Source organism: Solanum tuberosum, unplaced genomic scaffold, assembly GCF_000226075.1.
Source record: "Solanum tuberosum cultivar DM 1-3 516 R44 unplaced genomic scaffold, SolTub_3.0 scf00020, whole genome shotgun sequence".
Taxonomy (NCBI): Eukaryota; Viridiplantae; Streptophyta; class Magnoliopsida; order Solanales; family Solanaceae; genus Solanum; species Solanum tuberosum.
The window spans coordinates 2,923,472-2,940,403 of NW_006238946.1; the positions used below are offsets into that span (position 1 = coordinate 2,923,472).

Here is a 16,932-nt window from a genome sequence, read left to right on the forward strand (position 1 = left end):
AACTAAAATTCGTGAACAGTTAAAAAGTAACTGATACATTAACAAGAAACGTACTAAGAAGACTAAAAGTCTATGTTTGAATTTTAAAGAAAATGTTACTGTGAGTAACGAATCATAAAACGTATTTGACAGTAACGTTTTATGCTTAAAACGTTACACCAATAACGTTTCTTTATTTAACGCCGTCAGCCCATATATTTTATGCGTCAGATTTAAAAAAAAAAAAATATAGCCTAAAACGTTACTCAGGAATACATTTATACTAGTTTTGTAAATTTTCAAAAAAACATATTATTTTGGTGAATTGATTTAAATAATGGCTTACTTTGATAAAAAAAATTCTTGTTTTTGGATGGTACTAGGTGATTGATTTTATTTTGCAAGTCATAATTCTCCTCCAGCTTATGTTAAAAAACATGATTGGAATTAATAATTATAAGACAAAGTTTAATTATATGATAAATATTAATAAAATATCAAAATATTAAACAATGCTTTTGTGTTTTTTTGTTTATAATGACTGGATGAGATTGATCGATAACAACAAGTCAACACTTCATTATAGCCGTTATGAAATTTTCAGATAAACGTTGCTAATATAACAACAATAACAAACAACAACATATATAGTGTGAAAGTTTGCCTAATACTTGGTTCTAACTTATATATGAGAACTAGTTTTTGGACACGTGCGTTGCATGTGTGTCCCTTGTGATTTTTTATAGATCCATTTGAACGATTAAAATTCCTTTTAATGATTAAAATTTATTCTATTTGAGCAATCAATTATAAATTTTGAACTTTGATGAGTAGTTAGCAAACTTCCAACAAAATCACAGATGTCTAATAACTTGAACGTAAATATGTAGCTTCCATTTAAATATGTGTTAACGTTGATAGATATATATATTGTTGATTTACCATTTCATTATGGATAAATATGTCATTGATGAGAAGATGTGAGTTTATTATCAATTAAATTTGATAATTGACAGTTTTAAGAAAATATGCAGATAAGAAAGACTCAAAATATTCACTCAACACATGCGACTCTTTAACTGTCAAAATGATAAGAGGTGAAAACATTTTCTTTTCAATGAATACATTCATTATATTATACTAATAATTCACCATTTAATAAACATCTACCTAAAAACGTTTTTTTATTGCAATCATTTAGCATATAACAATGTAGGAAGTAATTTTTAACTATTAATACCATTTACAATAGTTTGGACTTTATAATATTGACGACTAAAAAGAAAGAGAAGAAGTATTACATACAAGGTTGAGAATAAAATAACAACTTAGAGAAACCTACGCAATTACACTTCTAAACATAAAAAAGAGTCCTATAAGTAAGAAGAGTCCAATAGGTAACAAGAGTCTTAGATGCACGCACTTCCTTCTCCTATAACAAGTGTTTTTCAACAAAAACAAAATCCAAACTTGGTAAAATTTTCTTATTTTAACAACCTTGATTTTTGTATTGTCAATCTTGTTTTGCAATTTGTGCTTGATCAAATTGTTTGTTTATTACTACTATAGCTTACATACAGTTTGATAGTGGGAAGATAGATGTAAGTTACCACTACTAATTTTGTCGCACATTAACAGAGATATACTACTTGTGCTTTTATCTCTTTGTTGTTTGACGATATATGCAGCTAGCCGGGCCTCGATGGGTGATGAAGTTGTCTCTGGTGGTGATGAAGTTGTCTCTCTCCGTAGCCTGTTCCTCCGCACATGGACGCTTTCCTCTGAAAAGTTGAAGGCGGTGGTTACATCTGTCAAGAATTTTAGGTGGATCATGCCCTGTGCTGAACGTTCTCGTAAGTTGATCAGTTCCTTTGAACTTGTTTTATTCCTTTTAATTGCTGCCAAGGCCAATTTTATGATAATTATTGCATTAGGTTCATCTTTGAATTACTTGGCTTCTATTACCTACATTACTGCAAAACTTTACTTACCAAGACTTAGACATATGAGAATGTATACAAGATTGTAGAACTTTACTTACCAAGGCTTAGACATATTTTATATAGTTGACGTCAAGGTTTGTTTATTACTACTACAGCTTAGCTTACACAAAGTTTGATCTCTGATTAGTGGGAAGATAGATGTTACCACTACTAATTTTGTCGGATCTCTTATACAGAGATATACTACTTGTGCTTTTATCTCTTTGTTGTTTGACGATATATGCAGCTAGCCGGGACTCGATGGGTGATGAAGTCGTCTCTCTGTTCCTCCACACGTGGACACTTTCCTCTGAAAAGTTGAAGGCGGTGGTTACATCTGTCAAGAATTTTAGGTGGATCATGCCCTGGGATCCTAGACGTTTTCGTAAGTTGATCATTTCCTTTGAACTTGTTTTATTTATTGGTATTAATTGCTGCCAAGGCCAATTTCATTCCTATCATAATTATTATTGCAGCAGCCAGCCTTTTCGAGTTCAATTATGGGTATTTCTATCTAATGCTACCTATGATTTTGGAGGAAAAACACGTAGGGAGAATTGTGTTTCGTGAAAAGGAGTTGCATGCCTTGCTGATGATGTGAAAGAGGACTAATTTTATAGTATCGTGTTTGCTCTCTTCCTTTTTCTCATTTGGTTAGGGCTTTTGTATCAAAAAACATGTTCATAATGAAAGCCAAGGTGTAGGAACCCTTTCTTAACATCCTCTCTCTCTCTCCCATTTTCTTTGATTCCCCAAAACTTTTAGGCTACACAAGTTCATCAATAGTAACATTTTTTGACTTAAAATATTCAAGTGTTTTTTGGATGCATGTTCAATCCTCAAACCTATACTTGTGCAGGTACAAATTATGAAATTTATTTTGGCGCAGCTTTTTTTAACTACATCCATGATAGCCAAAACAATATTATAAGTTTTTCCTCTTGAAACAAATTTCTTTCTTGTTTGATGATATATGCAGCTAGACCAACCACATTATCCTTTTATTAGTTTTAACATGTATGCGCAGAGAAAATACCAAAAGTTCTTTGGAGACGACAATTTTTAGTCATTGTCTTGGTGTGCTCAATGCTGTGTTTTTTTTGTAACTTCCATTCCTTTTTTCTCAGGTGGAGGTGGTCTCATTGTGGGTATGGATCTGTCGTTGTGGTATATGTTTGGTATCATTCCCCTGATCTCCATAATCACAGGCATAATAATATTACTCGGTGATCCAACTGTTAACAAGTGGTTGCTGATTCCCGACACGATTCTCATGATTTTGTGGGGCATGGTTGCTCATCCGGTTCTGCTGGCATCTATTATTTATTGGTATCGTGACATGCCTTTCCGTTTAATTGGTGCCAAGGCCAAATTTAAGCTCGAGGTCATTCCTATGATAATTGCAGCAGCCTTTCATCACCTTTTGGAGTTCAATTATGGGTATTTCTGTCTAATACTAGGTTTCACGACATATTTCTATACCATTGCGCACTTCATGCACGCAGCGTATGATATTGGAGGAAAAGACGTATTGTTGGGATTAGTAATGCCGGTTCTTGCTTACTTTCTCAAGGGAGGATTGCTAGTTAGAGGTTTGGGTTTGAGCTTGTGTGTTGTATTGTGTTTCTATAGATATGTGACGTATTCTGCTCCTGAAGTACCTGAGCATGGTAAAAAGGAGTTGGAGCGGTTGCCTTGCTGACTGAGGACCAACCCATCCAGAATACGGACCAACGGTACTTCTATGGCTCTTCTCATTACCTTACTTGGTGCTATCTTTGTTTTCGGCCTTTATGATTTCACGCATGTATTTACGATGAGGTTAGTTAACTGTATCACCCATTTTGGAGTGAGGTGTGTTTGGTGCATAGTATTTTTGTTTATGGTGATATTAATTGGAAGAAAAGTGTATATTTATGTCGACTGAAAAATCATATTTATATTATGCACAGTGTACTGAAAAAACTTATGCAGAGTGTACTGAAATTGACAAGGAAGGAAGATTGGAGCTGGGAGATCTCTAACAACTTTTGTACCTACTGGAGCATACCAGATGCTGATAAAAATGATGGGACTGGACCTCTGTAAGCCTCTACTACTTTTGCAGTAGTAGTATGTGTTTTGAAGCCAAACTATGGAAATGTTTGATTTGTCTTTCGATGGAGTTCGTGTTTGTTTGAATAATTGTACTTTAAATATTACCCAAAATAAATTTTTATATACAAAAATGAATTAATTTATTCAATCACTTTATACGTTATTCTTCACATTTTAGGAGGTTTTTATAGTGTTTGCTATCATTTACTTACGTTTGTGCTAATTGTCGTATAACTGGCGAATTCTTTGAATCATAAAAATGACGAAATCAGTAGATATTGAATTTGAAATATTTTACCACACGTATCTTAAAAGTGCGATCTTAAAACTATAAACTCTAATTTGAAGCAATGAGCAGATAGGCTTGACAAAGTTTAGAAAGAGTTTTTTATCGTTCTATCGTTTGCACAAAATTCTATTTATCTTCATTTCAATTAACGTATTATATTCCGTCACGATCTATAAATTAGTAGGGTCAATGATACTAATACTTTATTAAGTACTTCATCTTCATGTACTATTGGTAGCTAAATCTTTTAATGATTGCTTCTTCTTTTTTCCCTTTTCGATTGGTGGTTTTTTATGGTTAAAACTATTAAATGTTATTGACTCAATATATAGGCCTGAACATATTAAAAACAATGGTATAGTTTTTAATCACTGAATTTTGATTGTGACACAATTTTGAAATTGAAAATTAAAGTAATTTTTTCATTTCATGGGTACTTACATTACGTTAATTTTTACCAACCATATTTTCTAATCAACTCAGATGGAGGAGGATTATATTTAGGAGCAAAATAGAAACCATCTTCTTCAATTAACCAATAACATATTCCTGAGTCATATCCTCCTTCAACACCACAATTTCCGCTATCTATGTACACTTTAAATGCAACATCTTTTGTACCCCATCAAAAATGACAAAAGAACACCGTCTCATGAAGTAGATTTGACCTGAACTTGAAATGAAAATCATCGTTGAATTTAGGATAATGCATTCCAAGATCGTCATTTCCAGATGCACAATGAAATTTGATTGGAGGATCATTTTTTTCAACACCATCAACTATATGACATTTGTTTGTTGAATAAATAACATTTGTTTGTTGAATAAATAATAAAATTGATAAAACCAATAAGGAAGAAACACTATTTTATTGCAATCATTTAGCATATAACAATGTAGGAAGTAATTTTTAACTATTAATACCATTTACAATAGTTTGGACTTTATAATATTGACGACTAAAAAGAAAGAGAAGAAGTATTACATACAAGGTTGGATTTTTTGACTAATGATTTTTTATTTATTTTTAGTATTTTGGGTAGTAATGATCTATGGTAGTTAGATCATCTTCTAATTAATAATATTTATAGGTAACAAGAGTCTTAGATGCACGCACTTCCTTCTCCTATAACAAGTGTTTTTCAACAAAAAAAAAAAATCCAAACTTGGTAAAATTTTCTACCCTAATTTTAACAACCTTGAATTTTGTATTGTCAATCTTGTTTGTTTATTACTACAGCTTACATACAGTTTGAAGATAGATGTAAGTTACCACTACTAATTTTGTCTTAAATTAGCACATTAATAGAGATATACTTATCTCTTTAATTTGTTGTTTGACGATATATTCTGCTAGCTGGGCCTCGATGGGTGATGAAGTTGTCGAAGTTGTCTCTGCTGGTGGTGATGAAGTTGTCGAAGTTGTCGCCTCTGCTGGTGATGAAGTTGCCTCTGTGGTTACATCTGTCAAGAATTTTAAGTGGATCATGCCCTGGGCTGAACATCCTCGTAAGTTGATCAGTTCCTTTGAACTTGTTTTATTCCCTTTAATTGCTACCAAGGCCAATTTTATGATAATTATTGCAGCAGCCTTTCGATCTAATGCTAGGCTTCACCACATATTTCATGCACACATCCTATATATGATTTAATTTGGAGGAAAAACACGGGAGAATTGTGTTTCTATAGATAGATACGTAATGTATGCTGGAGTTGCCTGCCTTGCTGATGATGTGAAAGACGACTAATTTTATAGTTTCCTGTTTGCTCTCCATTTGGTTAGGGCTTTTGTATCAGTTCATCTTGAATCTTATGATGGATCAACAACTACATGAATTGTACCTTACATAATTGAGTTACAATCCTTTCTTGTTTGATTATATATGCAGCTAGCCCCCCCATGGCCAACCACATTATGCTTTTATTTGTTTTATCATGTATGCGCAGAGAAAATACCAAAATTTCTTTTTGGACAATGTTTAGTCTTTGTAGTAGTGATGCTTGTTCATTGTCTTGGTGTGCTCAATGAAGTGTGTTTTTTTGTAACTTCCATTCTTTTTTTCTCAGGTGGTCTCATTGTGGGTAAGGATATGTGGTCGTGGGTTATGTTTGGTAACATTCCCCAGTGCTCCATAATGATGGGCATACCGATATTACTCGGTGATCCAACTATTAACAATTGGTTGCTGATTCCCGACATGATTCTCATAATTTTTGTCATGCTTACTCATCATGCTCTGCTGATATCTATTATTTATTGGTGTCGTGACATGCCTTTCCGTTTAATTGGTGCCAAGGCCAAATATAAGCTCGAGGTCATTCCTATGATAATTGCAGCAGCCTTTCATCACCTTTTGGAGTTCAATTTTTTGGAGTTCAATTATGGGTATTTCTGTCTAATACTAGGCATCACGACATATTTCTATACCATTGTGCACTTCATGCGCGTAGCGTATGATATTGGAGGAAAAGACGTATTGTTTGGATTAATAATGTTGGTTCTTGCTTACTTTCTCAAGGGAGGATTGTTAGTTAGAGGTTTGGGTTTGAGCTTGTGTGTTGTATTGTGTTTCTATAGATATGTGACGTATTCTGCTCCTGAATTACCTGAGCATGGTAAAAAGGAGTTAGAGCGGTTGCCTTGCTGACTGATGATGTGATGGAGGACCAACCCATCCAGAATACGGACCAATGGTACTTCTATGAGTCTTCTCATTACCTTACTTGGTGTTACTGTTACTGTAATATATTTGTTGTCGGCCTTTATGATTTCACGCATGTATTTATGACTGTTCTACGTTGTTTATGATTTACCATAGGATCTTGAGAACAAGAGAGCTCAAGTAACATATGAGAGGAGAAAGCAGTTAGCAAAACGTTGCTGAGGAGAAGCTTGGTCGTCCTCAACTCATGGTCATATTACTCATATAATTAGCGATAAAAACCTTTAAAAACTATAAATAAAATTTAATTGCAGATGACTATCATAAATTTATAAAATATTAATTCATTTTGATGGCCCATTAGTTCTCCAATAACACAAAATAGATTTTATTTCTTATTATAATTATCAAGTCTCAATTTTTTTCAAAGCAAATATCATCATTAATTGATCTATTCCTTGTTTGATATTATGATTTTAAAAAAATATAAAATTAAAATGTCATAGTCATTGAATTAAATAGTAAGACAACAAATTTCAACAATATCCTGAAGCTCCAAAATCGACATCAAATTAAACGCATATACAGGCGAAATAAATGCGTTAAAAAAATCTAGACTAATAAATAAAATTCATAAAAAGACATAAACTCTATTTATCAATTATATTTAATTCATATAACTAAGAATAAACTTTCAAAAAGCAATTAAGAATTAAGAAAAAAATTATCATAGAATGTTATAAATAAACTCATAGATACACACAAAAAGGGAGAAATCTTACTAATTAAATTTGCCAGGAGATGACATTGCTGGGAAAAACACATGCATATAGATATATTAGAGTGAGAGTTTGTAAAAATTAAATTTACTGCCGTAACGGAAACAAATTTTAATTGTTTATTTAACAAAGTGAAGTGATAGATCCATTGGTTGCTAATGATTGATTATTGCTAGAAAGTTTTTGAATGAAAGAAAAATCATTTGGTATGAACTGATATACTACCATTAAGAATAATGCTAAATAATTTATATTCCGTAGCTGCTAATTTGTGGGATGTGGATAATGACTAAGAATTTATTTCTTATTTCTTATTATAATTTTATTGATTCTGTTTTTTTTTTTGTTATAATTTTAGTGATTTTTCTTTGTCATGCTGACAATTTTATCTCTTCTATTTTTAAAAAATAAAGTAAATGCGTGACTTTGTAGTTATTTCAGTAGTTAGATTTGCATTTTATTAGGAACAAACATATTTTTTTTTTTTAATTATTTAAAAAGAGACCACTTCAAACGTACATGAATGCTTAAAACTGTTTTAATTTTTTATTTAATATATCTATAAATTAAATTGTTGTATTTATTATTTAATATATTTAGAAATTATGCGGTGCTGACAAGTGACACTATTTCCTCTCCTATTATATATAGATAGATTTTAACAACCTTGATTTTTGTATTGTCAATCTTGTTTTGCAATTTGTGCTTGATGAAATTGTTTGTTTATTACTACTACTGGTTTGATAGATGTAAGTTACAACTACTAATTAGCGGCTAGGATCCACATTAATTAACAGAGATATACTACTACTCATGGGTGATGAAGTTGTCTCTCTGTTCCTCCTCCGCACATGGACGCTTTCCTCTGAAAACTTGAAGACCGTGGTTAGATCTGTAAAGAATTTTAGGTGGATCATGCCCTGGGTTGAACATTCTCGTAAGTTGATCATTTCCTTTGAACTTGTTTTATTAATTCCGTTTAATTTCTTCCAAGGCCAATTTCATTCCTATCATAATTATTATTGCAGCATCCAGCCTTTTCGAGTTCAATTATGAGTATTTCTATCTAATGCTAAATTGTGTAATGGACAACGATATACTTCTTGTCCTTTTGTAGATGTATCTCTTTCTTGTTTGATGATATATGCAGCTAGACCAACCACATTATCCTTTTATTAGTTTTAACATGTATGCGCAGAGAAAATACCAAAATTTCTAACAGTTTTTAGTCATTGTCTTGGTGTGCTCAATGCTGTGTGTTTTTTTGTAACTTCCATTCTTTTTTTCTCAGATGGTTCCATTGTGGGTAAGGATATGTGGTCGTGGTATTTCTTTAGTAGCATTCCCCTGTGCTCCATAATCATGGGCATACTGATATTAATGGGTGATCCAAATGTTAACAATTGGTTGGTGATTCTCGATGCGATTCTCATGTTTTTGGGAGTTCTTACTCATCTGGCTCTGCTGACATCTATTTTTTATTGGTATCGTGACATGCCTTTCCGTTTAATTGGTGCCAAGGCCAAATTTAAGCTCGAGGTCATTCCTATGATAATTGCAGCAGCCTTTCATCACCTTTTGGAGTTCAATTATGGGTATTTTCTTCTAATACTAGGCTTCACGACATATTTCTATATCATTGCGCACTTCATGCGCGCAGCGTATGATATTGGAGGAAAAGACGTATTGTTGGGATTAGTAATGCTGGTTCTTGCTTACTTTCTCAAGGGAGGATTGTTAGTTAGAGGTTTGGGTTTGAGCTTGTGTGTTGTATTGTGTTTCTATAGATATGTGACGTATTCTGCTCCTGAAGTACCTGTGCATGGTAAAAAGGAGTTGGAGCGGTTGCCTTGCTGACTGATGATGTGATGGAGGACCAACCCATCCAGAATAAGGACCAACGGTACTTCTATGGCTCTTCTCATTACCTTACTTGGTGTTATTGTAATATCTTTGTTGTCGGCCTTATGTATTTACGATGAGGTTAGTTAACTACCCATTTAGAGTGAGGTGTGTTTGGTGCATGGTATTTTTTCTTATGGTGATATTAATGTGTAATTTCAAAACAATGATAATAGAGGAAATATTTTGCAATCTAATTATCTTGGAAGACCTTTTTGGAAATGTAGCCAAGACACGTTTATCTTTTTTTCTATAGAGCCTTGCCAACTTACTCAACATTTTAACTATTCTCTGTAGTAGGAAAAAACTGAACTTGATCTTGTTTTCAGTACATATATTCATAAAGTAAAGAAAACTGAATGTATGTTGTTTCGAGCTGATGCTTGGGTCTGGTTAAGCTGCATGCATAACACTCCTTTGGTGTTTGGCCCTTTTCCTTTCCTGGACTCTGTGTGCACGATGATCAAGTTCAATAAGTGAAAACAAAACTTGATCTTGTTTTCCGTACATACATTTAAAAAGAGGAAAAAACGGAACTCGATCTTGTATTCAGTACATACATTCAAAAAGTGAATATCTTTAATTTGTACTGGCAAAGCTGAAATAGTTGACACATTTTCAGTAAGTAAACTCAAAGTGGATTTTTGTATTCATTTTGATGTATTTATGAAGTTACAGTGGTACACAACTTTTAGATAGCCCCATGAGCCGTGACATATATAACATATTTTTGATGCAGTTTATGTTGTTGGAGTAAAAATTCAGGGGGTATTTGTGTTATGCTGTTGATAGTTTGTGCAGTAATGTATTTATCTGTAGATAATAAAATGTTCATTTATTTTTATTTGTGTTCACTAACTTGTGAAGAAAAATATTTGTACTAGCTAGTATATTCAACGTCCTTTCTGTCTAGGATATGTCCAAGTAATGCAACATTGTTTAATTTTATGTTGATTGATATGGAGTTTCTCACAAGAGACTTGCATCGCATGGTGTACTGTACTATACAAGTGTGAATTAAGATAAACTCTAGTTTTTGAAAACCATTTGCATCAATCAATTCTCTCCCTGGTGTTATTCCTCTTTTTGCTTTGCCCTTGTTCATCTAATTTTCTGCTTGCATTTGCATCGATGGTGACTGTTCTCCGTTGATTATGATTTACCACAGGACAGGAGTAACATATGAGAGAAGAAAGCAGTTAGCAAAACGTTGCTGAGGAGAAGCTTGGTCCTCAACTCATGGTTATTGCTCCCTCCAATCAAGTTGAAATATTGTTTGTTTTGACATTAGTATGTTCCTTGTTAGGGGATGCACTTTGCATTTTTTTAGCAATATTTTTGTCATTTGATTTTTTTTTTTTTTTTGCTATAACATAGGGAAAGTTTTTCTTAAATGAATCTTAACATATAATTGGAAGAAACTTATGCAGAGTGTCGAACCATAAACTGAAAAATCATATTTATATTATGCAGGGTGTACTGAAAAAACTTATGCAGAGTGTACTGACCTTTGTACCTACTGGAGCATCTAAAAATGATGGGACTGGACCTTTGTTTCTACTTCACTAAGCCTCTACTACTTTTGCAGTAGTAGTATCAATGTGCTTTGAAGCCAAACTATGGAAATGTTTGTTTGAATAATTGTAAGGCTGTGAATGGAAAGACTACCAGGCCTTTTGTATTGTTGATACTAATAAGTCTTCCAAGTTTTAATTGTTGCTACTTTCTACAACTGTTCATGAGAGCTTGGGGCTTAGCTTTGCAGTGTTCATGAATTAATTCGACTTAATTACTACATGTTGTACTCAGTGAATTGAACTCTTAAAAGGGAAAAAAAAAGTTTGTAAAAACTGACCTGAGCCATGTTTGAACTAAAATGTAAGAAACCTGTTTTCTTGACACTTAGTAAGTTTTTTCGAGTGTGAAAGTTTGCATAGTACTTGGTTCTTACTTACGTATTAAGAATTCATTTAATCAAGAAGTAATCCTTACTGGTGGTTGATCACGTAGAGATGATGTTACATATCCAATGTAATTCCTAAGTGGATTCTGGGGAGAATAGTGTGTACGCACCTTGAGTAGAAAGACTGTTTCGATTGACTCTTGGCTCAAGTAAAATATCAAAAATCAATTATGTAGAACAATGATCTCGAGTTGTGTTTGGTGATTTTGAATCATCCATATTCATCGCCTTGCAATTGGGCATCTTTAAAGTCTCTTTAGGTTGGCATATCAAAAAAAGTTGTAATCATGTACAAGGATATTAGGGAATTTAGCCACCTTCATCAACCTTTTTAGTTTGGTTTGAGGAAAAAAAAATCATTTTTTTCGTGTTAGTTGAGACAATTTGCCTCAGTTTTCACCACAGGCCATTTGCCTCTGGCATGGCACATATATACCATATAAGCTCCAAGAGATTATGTAAATTAACATTACAATACTACTAAAAGAAGTGGAAAAATTCAAAGTGATGGTAATGTGGAAAACAATCTTTAGGAAAAGCCACTTTCATAATGTAATTGGAAAAAAAAGATAGATGATGATTGAAATATTGGAGACAAGGAGGTCTATTCAGTAAAATGATCTGAACCAACTAATAGAGAACATGAACTTGCATAGTAAATCCCAACTAGTATGCAGATAGGAGGGAGAATGCTAATAGCGTTAAAGCAAATCCTGTAACATCATCTTAAACGTGTTGCACAGATTTTGCAGATACAATTTTATTCCAATGAGGAAAGAAATCCAAAGGGAAGTATGAACTACTCCACTGACATGAACCATAGTCAAGGTGCATGCAAGTTGATCCGGATACCATTAATGAAGACCAATGACCACCCAATATAGGTACAGAGTCTTAGACTTAAAGCTAAAAAGCAAAGTTAGAAAGGAAATGACTTGCAAACAAACTGCAGATTAAGTGGTGGAATTAAAGAGTAGTAAACAGTTAGTGTTTCAAGGAAAACTGTGGAAGTCACGTAAGAGGAAAACTATGCCATAGAGCTTTTGCCAAATTGAAAACGGTTTGCATGGTTCTGTATCCTGTAAGTGCTATTTGAACCACTTCTGCTGCTGCCTTTGCTTGTTATTTTTTCACAGTTTAATGCATCTTGAATCAATAAAGTTTTGATTGGTACCTAGAGAAAGGAAGAGAAGGTCGTAGAACTTTTTTTGTTTGACAAGAGAGTGAAAAAAAGAAAGTGAAGCAGAAAATTATTTTTATTTCCCTCTTTTCCTTTCCCTAGTTTCCATCACAGGATAAACATAATCCTTGTATAACTGCAACCTATATTACTTCTGTCGACAACTCCTCCTGAGTATTGGCGAATGCTCGATCCCTACTGGAATGGAACAGGACGTCCCCTGAGCCGTTATTTCCTTCCAGATGGAATTCAGACTGCAGAACCAGATGACAGGATATGGGGTGGTCATGAGTCTTTGTAAAGTTCATGAATGAATTCGACTTACTACATGTTGAATTGAACTCTTAAAAGGGAAAAATAAGTTTGTAAAAAGAACCACAAACTCAACAAGGCTCACCTTTCAGCTTGAAGCATGGGCAGCATATTTTTCCTACATAATGCAAATATTATCTCTAAACAAGTTTTGAGATTGGCGGAACCACGCACATATTCCAAAACATAACAAGGGAGTGTTAGGAAAGCCCTAAGACGGTTTTCAATATACTCTTGGCTCAACTAAAATATCAAAAACAAATATCTCTATAATTGGAAAATAACAATTTTCATCAAGTTTTGGATTTCACGGGTATTATCATGGAGTTTCACTCGTAAATTTGTGAAATTCCATAATAATAACCATATTTTTCATTCACAATGAGACAAATAAAAGCTAATTTTACATTATGAAAACGAGCTGACAGAGCAATTATTAATACCATTTACAATGGTTTGTGCTTTATAATATTGACGACTAAAGAGAAAGAGAAGAAGTATTGCATACAAGGTTGAGAATAAAATAACAACTTAGAGAAACCTATGTAATTACACTTCTAAACATAAAAAAGAGTCCTATAAGTAACAAGAGTCCAAAAATAACAATTTGCAATTTGTGCTTGATGAAATTGTTTGTTTATTACTACTAAGTACTATAGCTTACATACAGTTTGATAGTGGGAAGATAGATGTAAGTTACCACTACTAATTTCGTCTTAAACTTTGGTCTCGATGGGTGATGAAGTTGTCTTTGGTGGTGGTGAAGTTGTCTCTGGTGGTAATGAAGAAGTTGTCTCTGGTGGTAATGAAGAAGTCGTCTCTGGTTGTGAAGAATTTGTCTCTGCTGGTGATGAAGTAGTCTCTGGTGATGCGCTTTCCTCTGAAAACTTGAAGGCGGTGGTTACATCTGTCAAGAATTTTAGGTGGATCATGCCCTGGGCTCCTGAACGTTTTCGTAAGTTGATCATTTCCTTTGAACTTGTTTTATTCCTTTTAATTGCTGCTAAGGCCAATTTTATGACAATTATTGCAGCAGCCTTTCGATCTAATGCTAGGCTTCACCACATATTTCATGCACACATCCTATATATGATTTTGGAGGAAAAACACGGGAGAATTGTGTTTCTATAGATAGATACGTAATATCAATGAGTTAAAATTGATTTTTTTGTGACTTGTATGCTAATTAGAGGTTTGTATACTGTTGTATTCAATTGGGTTTTCGTTATTTCTTAATGGGTATAAAGTTTAGTATTGGGTTGATAATCAATTTGTGTTTTTTGGGTAAACAGGACATTGTTTTAGCAAACAAGACATTGTTATATTGATTTTATGCTTGCCATAGGAATGTGGTAACCTTGAATCTGGCCCAATAGCATTTCACTGGAATTGGCTCTTTTTTGTGCAGTACTAATTTTGTCGCACATTAATAGAGATATACTACTTGTGCTTTTATCTCTTTGTTGTTTGACGATATATGCAGCTAGCCGGGACTCGATGGGTGATGAAGTTGTCTCTCTGTTCCTCCGCACATGGACGCTTTCCTCTGAAAACTTGAAGTCCATGGTTACATCTGTCAAGAATTTTAGGTGGATCATGCCCTGGGATCCTAGTACGTTTTCGTAAGTTGATCATTTCCTTTGAACTTGTTTTATTTCTTGGTATTAATTGCTGCCAAGGCCAATTTCATTCCTATCATAATTATTGTAGCAGCCTTTTCGAGTTCAATTATGGGTATTTCTATCTAATGCTAGGCTTCACCACATATTTCTAATCCTATGATTTTGGAGGAAAAAAGAATTGTGTTTCGTAAAAAGTAGTTGCATGCCTTGCTGATGATGTGAAGGCATTTGGTTAGGGCTTTTGTATCAGAAAACATCCTTTCTTAACATCCTCCCTCTCTCTATCCCATTTTCTTTGATTCCCAAAAACTTTTAGGCTACACAAGTTCATCAGTAGTAACATTTTTTGACTTAAAATATTCAAGTGTTTTTTGGATTCATGCTCAATCCTCAAACTTATACTTGTGCAGGTACAGTTTATGAAATTTATTTTGGCGCAGCTTTTTTTAACTACATCCATGATAGCCAAAACAATATTATAAGTTTTTCCTCTTGAAACAAATTTCTTTCTTGTTTGATGATATATGCAGCTAGACGGCCCCCGATGGCTAATTCTAGCCAACCCAACCACATTATCCTTTTATTAGTTTTAACATGTATGCGCAGAGAAATTACCAAAATTTCTTTGGAGACGACAATTTTTAGTCATTGTCTTGGTGTGCTCAATGCTGTGTTTTTTTTGTAACTTCCATTCCTTTTTTCTCAGGTGAAGGTGGTCTCATTGTGGGTATGGATATGTCGTTGTGGTATATATTTGGTAGCATTCCCCCAATCTCCATAATCATAGGCATAATGATATTACTCGGTGATCCAACTGTTAACAAGTGGTTGCTGATTCCCGACACGATTCTCATGTTTTTGGGGGGCATGTTTACTCATCCGGCTCTGCTGGCATCTATTATTTATTGGTATCGTGACATGCCTTTCCGTTTAATTGGTGCCAAGGCCAAATTTAAGCTCGAGGTCATTCCTATGATAATTGCAGCAGCCTTTCATCACCTTTTGGAGTTCAATTATGGGTATTTCTGTCTAATACTAGGCATCACGACGTATTTCTATACCATTGCGCACTTCATGCGCGCGGCATATGATATAGGAGGAAAAGACGTATTGTTGGGATTAGTAATGTTGGTTCTTGCTTACTTTCTCAAGGGAGGATTGTTAGTTAGAGGTTTGGGTTTTGAGCTTGTGTGTTGTATTGTGTTTCTATAGATATGTGACGTATTCTGCTCCTGAAGTACCTGAGCATGGTAAAAAGGATTTGGAGCAGTTGCCTTGCTGACTGAGGACCAACCCATCCAGAATACGGACCAACGGTACTTCTATGGCTCTTCTCATTACCTTACTTGGTGTTACTGTAATATATTTGTTGTCGGCCTTTATGATTTCACGCATGTATTTATGACTGTTCTCCGTTGTTTATGATTTATCATAGGATCTTGAGAACAAGAGAGCTCAAGTAACATATGAGAGGAGAAAACAGTTAGCAAAACGTTGCTGAGGAGAAGCTTGGTCCTCAACTCATGGTTATTACTCCAATCAAGTTGAAATATAGTTTGTTTTGAAGTACAATTTTGATGTTTTGACATTAGTTTGTTCCTTGTTAGGGGATGCACTTTGCTTTTTTTTTTAGCTGTATTTTCGTCATTTGATCAGACTCTTCCCTGTTTTTTAGTGCTTTTTTTTTTTTGCTATAACATATGAAAAGTTTTTCTTAAATGAATCTTAACAATGGAAAAACATATAATTGGAAGAAACTTATGCACAATGTGAAAAATCATATTTATATGGTAGCTCGTTCATGATCTGAAGTTTTATTTGTTGAATGTAAAACTCTACGATAACTAATTTCAAAGCATGATTGAAAAGTGACCAGTAAACACTATTTTATTTTACATCATTTTACCCAAATTACCTATTTGGATAAATTTATTTTTTATTTGATCTTGCAATTATTGGGCCTCAAAAGAAGCTTTCACAAGTCGATAATAGTGGTTATTAATTAGTATCACTTACATAAATCCTATAGTGTAATGACCTAAATTACATTTTATTCTTATTTTTTTTTAATTTATAAAAATTGGGTAAGTCTAATACTGAAAGGTCGAACCAATGGAATGAAGTATATCAAGACCGCCATTAGAAATTTCTGTACCATTCCAAA

General features: G+C 33.7%; 1 protein-coding gene across 3 annotated transcripts; it reads left to right on the top strand.

Moving 5' to 3' along the window:
* The first annotated feature begins 2,183 nt into the window (after positions 1-2,183).
* On the top strand, positions 2,184-7,253 carry LOC102589164 (uncharacterized). 3 transcript variants are annotated; one of them, XM_015305419.1, is made up of 3 exons: positions 2,184-2,346; positions 3,089-3,697; positions 7,167-7,253. In XM_015305419.1, the coding sequence occupies exons 1-2, from the start codon at positions 2,223-2,225 to the stop codon at positions 3,661-3,663; spliced, it is 699 nt and encodes a 232-aa protein (XP_015160905.1). In that variant the 5' UTR covers positions 2,184-2,222; the 3' UTR covers positions 3,664-3,697; positions 7,167-7,253. The 3 variants fall into 3 exon arrangements, with proteins under 3 accessions (XP_015160905.1, XP_015160902.1, XP_015160900.1); XM_015305416.1 differs by lacking the exon at positions 7,167-7,253 and adding an exon at positions 3,914-4,204; XM_015305414.1 differs by lacking the exon at positions 7,167-7,253 and adding an exon at positions 3,936-4,204.
* Positions 7,254-16,932: the final 9,679 nt, after the last annotated feature.